Consider the following 9,695-nt stretch of genomic DNA (forward strand, 5'->3'; position numbering starts at 1 on the left):
CTGTGGTGGTTTGATAAAGAGGAGGTAAAGAAGTGAATGGGTTTGAAAACTGAAACGTTGTATGAATGTCTTGTCTCCCATGCTTTCTGCATTTTTAATTTTTTTTTTATGTGTCTGGGTGCTTTCCGTGTGTGGTACATATGCAATGCCCATGTGCCATGTGCATGCAGGTGCCCATGAAGGCCAGAAGAGGGTGTCACATCCTTTGGGACTTGACCTAGGTTCTGGGAATCAAACCCAGGAACCCAGGTCCTCTGCAAGAACACGTGCTCTGAACTGCTGAGCCAGCTTTCCAGTCCCCTTTATGTTTACTTAATTCTTTGCAGCTTGGCTCAGGTACGAACATGTCCTGAGCAGTGTCACTGTTTACCATGACCATAGTATTATTGTAGGGAGAAAAGTGTAATTACTGCTTTCCTCACCCACATCTTATGGCCCAGGCCATCAAGGACAAGTTGATCGCCCCTCTATTTTATCCTGTGACTTACTGTACTGCAGTTCTAGAACCAGGGTTTTAGGGCGTAAGCTCTGGCTTCAGTTGCCTCAGGAGTCTTAGCTCGGCCACCCTTCCCAGGACTCAGAGCAGTAGTAGTGAAAAGCAGAGAAAGATTTTTATTAGTTTACATCAGGAAGAGGAAGGGATAAAGGGTCCCCCGGGCTTTCAGTTTCTTCTTCTGGTTACTTATGTGAGTTTTAGGTTTAATTAAAGGATGAATTATGTGACATGGCTTAGCAGTTAAGAGCTGAGTCCTACCCTTTTAGAGGACCTGGGTTTGATTATTCCAAACACTTGCAGTCACTAAGAATCTAAATCCAGAGGATCTGATGCCCTCTTCTGGTCTCCTGCCTGTACTGCAGGCACACAGTGCACAAGACACGCATGCAGGCAGAACACACATGGCACATAAAATGAAAATAAATCTCGAAAGGAAAAAAAGACGACTTTGAGGGCAGGCAGAGAAAGCACGCAGTCCTCCTCAGGCCTTTCCTGCTCACCATCACCTCAGCTCAGGGTCTGCAAGGTGGCCTCATAAATTACTGTTAGTAACAGTCTTCTAGGGGAGGGACTCACCCAGATTCTACCAGAAGAACCGTCTCCATCACAGACGATTGTTCTCATCATGCAGGTGGCCTCAAGGTGACTAATGTGAAGATAAAGTAGACTGGTACTCCTTACTAATAGACGTGCCTGCACATGTAGGTCTGAAGTAAAAGAGACAAATGTGAAGCGTAGAGGTGGCAGGCTTCTATCTTGTTTTAGATACCTTTAGGACCAAGTGAAGAGCAAAGGTTTCTGTTGGTTTTAATCAGAAGCAGCTCCGGAGGACCTGGTACAGCTCTTCCGGCATGTCCTAAACAGTACAAAGCATATGCTCCCAATGGGATAGTCTTCTACACTCTTAGATCCTAGATATTTATTTTGGTTTTTTTGAGACAGGGTTTCTCTGTGTAGCTCTTGGAACTCCATCTGTAGACCAGGCTGGCCTCGAACTCAAGGCGGCCCAAGCTCTTTATTTCACCAGTGTGCATACACCAGGCATGCGTATACTGCCGTATCCACCTGCCTCTGCTTCCTGACTGGTGGGATTAAAGGTATGCACTGCTACTGCCCGTCATGAATTTGTTTTGGGGCTCAGTGGTTAAGAGCACTGTCAGTTCTTACAGAAGCCCTGAGTTCGATTCTCTGCAACCATATGGTGGCTCCCGACCATCTATACTAGGATCTGATGCCCTCTTCTGGCATGCAGGTGTACATGCAGATAGAGCACTGATATAAAATAAACTTAAAAAAAAAAAATTAACATTTTCCCCTGTGTTCATGAAACATTGAAACAAAGTTTTATCATTTTTTTTTTTTTTTTTTTTTTTTTTTAGGATGGGGGACTGACCAACAAGGAGAACTGGATGAAATGGAAGAATGGTGCACATTTCAACGATACCCAGTATCTTTAACTCAGGAATTTCAGGACCGAAAGAAACACTTCGACAAGTGTGGCTTGTGTGTTGTGAAGGTATATCTAGTCAAAAGCGGCTCTGGTTTACCTAGCTGTTAACTGGTTCTGTCGCCAGAATAAAAGTTCTCCTGCCAAGGACTCAGCCGCTCTCTGGAATGAGATTGGGTGGGAATACAGGCCTGAAGGGTAGAGTTGAAACCGGAGGCAGACATGCTGTCGAGATAAGCAGAGCCACAGATTCAAGATTCATGGGCAAGTGACCATGCACAACAGTATTTAGCCTGCCATGCTACTCCCATTTACCCACTTTTTACCTCACTAAACCATTAGCTTTAATGGGACACATACTGTGTCTGTATTGTTGGTCATTGCAGTACGAGTGACTGCATATGGTGATGACGCAGGAGAACTGTGTGTGTAGCGGGACAGGCATGCCTGGTGTGTGTGCTGTCGAAATAAAGAGGCTTCTGCAGTTAAAGTGTTTCAACAAGGCAAAAGTTTCTATCACACTAGCAGGGAGTGCTACTCAGAAAGCAGAAGGGCCAGCAAACTGGGTGGGGAGCTCGCTCCATTTTATTCTAACATTGGTGGAGATGTGTCCTGTCCCCATGGACAGGGTCTGACCTCGCAGTCTCTGCTTGCTAGCTTTTAAAAGAAACAGTGAAAAGAAACAGTGAAAAAGAAATGAAGGAAAGGGGGCGGGGAGTGTCAGTGCCTAAATGACTTAAGCTCTGAGAATGCTGCTTGGCCTTTGTAAATAAAAAGCTTTATGGGGTAGGGGATTAAAGCATTTGTGTAAAAGTCTCACTAGGTAGAGGAGATAAAAAGGTTTGAATTCCTTATCATAAAAGAGTGTCAGGAGAGTCTAATATTTGTGGTCTCTAATATGTGGAGGTCAGAAAACCTTAGCTATTGTCCTGCCTTAGGACATTTCTGTTCCTCAACTCTCCTTGGTTTTTTGAGACAGGGTCTGTGGTGTTTAGAGTGAGAATCCTCCTCCGACCTCCACAAAGGCTCGTACATTAGAATGCTTGGTCCCCAGTTAGTGTAACTATTTCTGAAGGGTTTGGAGGTGTGACCTTATTGGAGGGGGTGTGTCACTGGGGGGTGGGCCTTGAGGTTTCAAAAGTTTTGCCAGTCTGTCTTGCTCTTTGTTATGTTCTAGCACACGTCTGCTTCCTTCAATATGATGATCATGGACCGAACCCCAAAAACTATAAGCAGCCCCAGTTAAATGCAGTCTTTTATAAGAGTTGCCTTGGACATGGTGTCACTTCACAGAAGTAGAATAGTATATAACACAGGGTCTCTCATTTTTACTTGGAACTTGCTAAGTGGGCAAGCTTGGCCAGCCAGTGCGCCTCAGGGACATGTGTCTTCCATGTGTCCTCCCCAGTGCTGGGATTACAAGCACATGTCACATGTTTGGCTTTTTAAAATGTAGAGTCTGAGGATTGAACACAGGCCCTCATGTTTTCAAGCCAAGCACTTTACTAACTAATGGAGCCACCCCCCCCCAGGCCTGTGAGTTTTTATTAATATACTTTCTTTTGAGACATAGTCTCATGTAGCCCAGGCTAGCTTCCTACTTGCTGTGTAGCTGAGATTGTCCTTGATCTCTTTCTGATTCTCCTATCTCTACTTCTGGGTCTATAGGCATACAACTGACATTACATTTGTTGGGAAAAAAAAAAGGGAGTAGGTAGATTTTGAAGAGAGAGAAGCCAAATTAGGAGAGAACTGAAAAGCAAACTTCATATATTCCATCCACATAGCACATGCATTTTTCAAGCAGTGCAGGAAACAATTTAAGTCGCCACTTTTCTGACCATCAGTTCTCTTCTCTGCTTATAGGTGGAGGAGGTAGACAATAAGGTGTTGCTGGCTGCGTTCCAAGAGAAGAAGAAGATGATGGAAGAGAAGATGCCAAAGGGATCTGGGAGCCAAAGGTTGTTTCAGCAGGTCCCACACCAGTTCTGCAATGCAGTATGCAGAGTCGGCTTCCACAGACTGTACTCGACACACAATGGTAGGTATCGGGCTTGTCCTTGGGGCTTGTCTGTCTTCAGGGCTTGTCCTTGGGGCTTGTCTTCAGGGCTGCCTACTTGTGCACAGGCAAGCAGGCATCAGTGGATGGCTGTGGGAAGGATCCTTCACCCCTGGGCTTCAGAGACGAAGTCTTTTAGAAATGGTCACTCTTTTGTCTTTTCTGTCTTTTGTTTGTGGGCTATCCTTGGATGTGATTATGGACAGCAGGATCTATGGTTCTGGTTTTTCTCTCCTTTCTGTTTCTGTGTTCTAGCTTTCCTGTCTACAGAGAACACCATGATGCATCCCTTCCTTACCTTTCTCATTTCAACAAAATTATCAATACCAACTCCTCATTCCTTAGTTAGAAGCTTACATTTAACTTAAAGGTAACTTAGTTATTTAAGAAAAGTAGCTTGAAGAAGCTTGTGTCTTGTGCCCCACCCCACCTTTTTTAGACAGAGTCTGTATAGTCTTGGCTGTCTTGTAACTCACAGGGATCTGCCTGCTGCCTCCTCTCCCCGGTACTGGTACTAGGATTTAAGGTGTGTACCATCAAGCCGATCTGTTCTGCTCTCTAGTTCCTGTGCTGAATCAGGTATAATCTGGCAGGTGAAGTGCCCCTCTTATTAGCTACTGGTATGAAGTGGATTGGGAGAAGTGTAGTGATCACTCCCATTTTGAAACGGGAGAGGGAAAACACAGAACAAACACTGTGTGCTGCTGGAGAGGACTCTAGTTCTATGCCTAGAGAGGGGATTGCCCTTGGACTGCCTCACAGGCTAGAACATGCTCAGATTATTGTAGCCAGACTACAATTTCCCCAGCAATATGACTCCTTTAACAATTCAGTGGTTAAGAGCACCTGTTGCTCTTGCAGAGGACTCGGTTTGATTCCCAGAACCTACATGGCGGTCCACAACCCTCTGTTACTCCAGTTCCAGGGGATTTGATGCCCTCTTCTGAACTATCCAAGCACCAAACACACATACTTGGTACACGCACATTGATGTAGGCAAAACCACTCACACATAAAATTAAATGAATAGCAACTTTTTTTTTTTTAAAGTCCAGCAAGCAGGGCTGGAGATGGCTCAGAAGTTAAAAGCACTTGTTCTCCCCCAGAACCAGGGTTTGACTCTTAGCACCTACTTGGTGACTCACAACCATCTGAATCCCAGTCCCAGAGGGATCCAGTGCCCTCTTCTGGCTTCTATGGATACTACATGCACATGGTGTACAAACATGTACACAAGCATTCACGCAGACACACAGAAAATAAGTAAAATGAAATAAATCTACAAACACACACAAAAAAAAATTGAAAAATTCATCACGGAGGAGGATTCATTTGAGGTCAAGTTCATGTCTTCATGATTCCATAACGGGACACAGGATCCCTTTCCTCAGGTAACATCAATAAAACAGTTTGAAAAATGGACTCAGCAGGCAGCTCAAAGATTACTTTGTGGGAACCCAGAGAAAATAATAGAGCAGGCAAACAGGCTGTGCACTGGCTAGATGTGGGGTGGGAATAGAGGCGACATCATACTTGCTGAGCTTCCAGTCAAGACAGCAGGCGGGCTCAGCAGGGGGAGTCTATGGCTTCACAGGACACAGACGTGAGCTCCAGAGACCGAGGGACGCCCCAGTATCAGGGCAGACAGGCTTAAGATTTTGGTCAGGAGATAAAAAGTGGGTGTTAGACTGGGGAGGGGGACGGTTGCAGTTTCTGGGTCAGAGCTAGTCACATCTCTTTCTTATTATTTCGGTTCTACCAGCTGGAAGAAAGAATTCTGAACTGAGAAAACTGCTCTAAAAAACTATCATGCTTTATTTTCCTGTCATTTATAGTTTAAAGTCAAAACAGGAAAAAAACATGTTTTTAGTCCTTCGGGCCTTTTGTTGGAAAAGAATCTTCTTAGAAAACTAATCTATGGAAGCTAGAATTTTAAGACCGTGATCTCCTTATGAATTAAAAATAAATATATCATATATATTAATATGTATATGATATATTTTATATGTGGATAAATGTATTAAGAGGCTTTGTTCTCAGCTTTATCTCTTTTGTCCTTGAGGCGATATTAAAAAAGAAGCTCTTGTAATAAAACTTATTTATTTTTAATCCCAGACTACTATTATTTTGGCACTGTCTCTTCTCTGTTTACATTTTAGGGAAATCTCTTTGTGATGTTTTCAGAACACAAATACCACTATAGCCATTTATCATGAACTGTTCAGTGTGGCAGCCTCTAGCAACCATGGCTACTGAACATAAGGCGTGGCTAATCTGAATTGAAATGTACTCTAAATATAAGTAAAATAGATACTGGATTTCAAAGACTACATGAAGTATCTCCTTAGTGAAAAAAAATTTTAAGTATACAACCTTTTAAAAGATTTAATTTACATGCAGCAGTGTTTTCCTGCATGGATGTATATGCATCACACTACGAGTGTGCCTGATGCCTGTGGAGATCAGAAGATGGTGGATCCCCCAGGAACTGGAGATATGGATGGTTGTGAGCTACCATGTGGGTGTTTGGAACTGAACCTGGGCCCTCTGAAAAACAAGCGCTTATAACTTCTGAGCCATCTTTCCAGCCCCCCTCCCTAGTGAATTATTATACTGATAATTAGATATTAAAATGGCACTATAATAATTTGATTTCATCCTTGTTGTTGTTGTTGTTGTTTGGGACGTGGTTTCTCTGCAGAGGTGGCTGGCCTGGAACTTTATTTGTAGACCAGGCTGGCCTGGAATTCCTAAGAGATCTGCCTGTACTAGGATTAAAGGTGTGCACCACTACGCCTGGCTCACCCCCCTCCCTTTTTTTTAAAGTGTGGCTACTAGAAAACTATTAAAGTGTCATACGTGGCTTATATTGCATGTCTAATTCCCAGTGCTGCTCTAGAGCCTAAGGCAGTGATTGGTTCAGTGTAGAAGGGACAGGAAGAAGGAATGACACTATAGCTTCAAAGAGGCTTTAGTGTGTTACCTTCTACGTGATGTTTTCACTGCTGAGAAGTGAACCATGGGCTCATGGTGCTATACATGTCACTAAGTTGCATTAGGTCCCCTACGGTGAAGAAGGGCTACTGAACAGAGGCCATCTTGAAACTCAGAATTTGGCTCAGTCTAGAGGGTTTTGGTGTGTTTATTTTCATTTCTGTTATTTTGCTATTTAAGACAAGGTCTTCCTAGATATTCTTGGTTTGCTGAGAACTGTCAGCTCTGGTGTGCCAGGATTACAGACCTATACCACTATGCCTGGCTTTTGAGTATTGTTAATATCCTGAATCTATCTTTTCTATAATAGGTATAAACCTAGTTCGTAAACCTAGGTCAAAGCAATGGAGGATGCTTAGTGGGACATTGATTGTACCAGGCCACAGTAAGAGACTAGCGTACCTTGCAAGGGATATAAGGACTATATTCTCCTAAACCAAGGTTGTTCTTCTTGAACAAACCAAAAACATTTACATTGTTTCTCTTACAGTGTCCAGGACTCTGCCTTCTTGCCCACTCCCCTTTCTCTTTTTGATTTTCATGCTTCTGTCCTAGCACAGGCTGGCCTCAAACTCAACCATCCTCATCCTAGTGCCGCCTGTTCTTGCTGGGTGCTATTTCAAGGCTGTATTCTCAATAGCTGTAGAGATAGATAGACCTATTTGTAGCTTATGTAGCCTGCCAATGTTCTAAGAAAAACACATTTTCTTACTCCTGCCAACTGCCTAGTTAATATTGATTTGAATCATAATTTCTCCAAATCTTAGATTTTTATGCTTTAAGTGAAAATATTACCCAAATTACAGGTTAATTGAATCTAATCAATGTGAAATTGCTTTGAAAGCCAGCAACTTCTCTGTAAATTCTAATTGTGTGCTCTAACATTATTGTTGATGGTATCAGTGATATTGTCTCAGGGGAGCAACTTAAGGTGGAGGTAATTAATTATGTGAATGTCTAGAGAGAGGATACATATTAGTACCCAAATGGACATCATCTACCAGAACATATTTTTTTTTCTCTTTCAGACCCAGTTTATGGAGCCGGCATATATTTCACCAAGAGCCTCAAGAAACTAGCAGACAAGGCCAGAAAAACCTCTAGCACAGACAGGCTAATCTATGTGTTTGAGGCAGAAGTACTCACAGGGTCCTTCTGTCAGGGTAATTTCTCAAATATCATCCCTCCGCCATTGAGTCCTGGGGCTTTAGATGTTCATGACAGCGTGGTTGACAATGTTTCCAACCCTGAAACCATTGTTATTTTTAGTGGCGTACAGGCGATGCCCAAGTACTTGTGGACTTGTACACAGGATAGGACATTCTCACAGCATCCGATGTGGTCACAGGGCTACTCATCAGAACCAGGAATGGCCTCTTCGCTGCAGTCCTGGGGAAGGGTCTCAAATGGCAGCCCTGTTTAGTCTCCACGTCATTTTAACAAGCAGAAGGGTTTGCGTGAACTGACAAAAATGACGACCATTAGTGACTTGAGTGACAGGTTATCTGTTCAGACTGACGGGGTCACTAAAGGCACCAGCCACACACTAGCATCTTGTGCCTTCACCAGGAGCTGGGCAGATGCCAGCTAAAACTTCCTCACTGTCTTTTCTACTTGACATCTTTCATCTCCCTCCCTGTAGGTGACAGCAAGAATACTTTATATAGAACAAGGATTCTTTTTTCAAGTCTGTTATTCTAAAATGTGATAGCACAAACTAGGACGACAGGATGATTTTGATTTTTCTATATAATTTTATAAAGTGCTTTGGATATTCAAATAAATCACCTTTGTCTGAGTAACTGGCTGTGAATAGTTAATGCGTGAAATGGAATGACGGAAACTCACAGGACATCAAGACTTTAGTCATATCAAACAATGCCACTCGATGCTGGGTATGGTAGGGCACACCAAGTTCAAGTCCCTGAACTTGAGAGGAAGAGGCTGGAGAGATCTCTGAGTTTAAGGCAAGCCTTGTCTGCAGAGGGAGTCCCAGGACAGCCAAGGCTACACAGAGAAACCCTGACGTGGAAAACCAAGATACCCCACCCCCAACCAATAATCAAAAATTCACTGCCATTCATCCACTGTATGGCTTAAGTACTAACTCACCAGGCATTTATTGGTGACTACAGTTGCTTCAGTCACTAACCAAGACAAATAGCCCCAAAACATTTTATCCTGAATAATTGGAAAAGGCAGGTATGGACACATGAACAAATATTAATAGTTAAAGGAGGGTTAACAGAGGTTTTGGAGAAATTTAAGTGAGAATAGGGGAAATTCATCAAGGACTCAGAAGAAGCTTCAAAAGAAACAGAGACCAGAAGGTAAGGGGGAGCAGAGCTAGAGGAGTGTTGTAGGCAAAGAGGACAGCTCTTATACGGACTGAATCCAAAAGAAAAAAGGCTGAATCCACCTCGATTGGGCCCAGATTTGGCTTTAAGGTGCTATTTGTAATATATGAGGCCAATCTTACCATCTATGTACTTCCTACTGCCACATCCATGTTTGTCTGTAATTCTAAACCTCTGACTTCTCACTGTTCAATCTTCAGCTCCTCATAAGAACATTCCCTTCTGCTCTTACCTTAAGCTATATTCTCCTTGTAAGAAACATACTTATTTTACTATATGGTGCTGTCCTAAAATCTGGGCTTTATACTATCGGCTTGAAAGGTCTCCCACTGGGCTGGAGAG

At 43.1% G+C, this 9,695-nt stretch overlaps 1 protein-coding gene across 1 annotated transcript in view; it reads left to right on the forward strand.

Annotated features, from left to right (window-relative positions):
• Window positions 1–8,798, forward strand: part of Parp9 (poly(ADP-ribose) polymerase family member 9) — a 35,317-nt gene extending 26,519 nt beyond the window's left edge. The window contains 3 exon segments of the mRNA XM_032899364.1: window positions 1,876–2,012; window positions 3,810–3,984; window positions 8,025–8,798. Of these exon segments, the coding sequence (XP_032755255.1) occupies window positions 1,876–2,012; window positions 3,810–3,984; window positions 8,025–8,419 (707 nt within the window). The 3' untranslated portion in view covers window positions 8,420–8,798.
• Window positions 8,799–9,695: the final 897 nt, after the last annotated feature.

Source organism: Rattus rattus, chromosome 4, assembly GCF_011064425.1.
Source record: "Rattus rattus isolate New Zealand chromosome 4, Rrattus_CSIRO_v1, whole genome shotgun sequence".
In the NCBI taxonomy this organism is placed as follows: domain Eukaryota; kingdom Metazoa; phylum Chordata; class Mammalia; order Rodentia; family Muridae; genus Rattus; species Rattus rattus.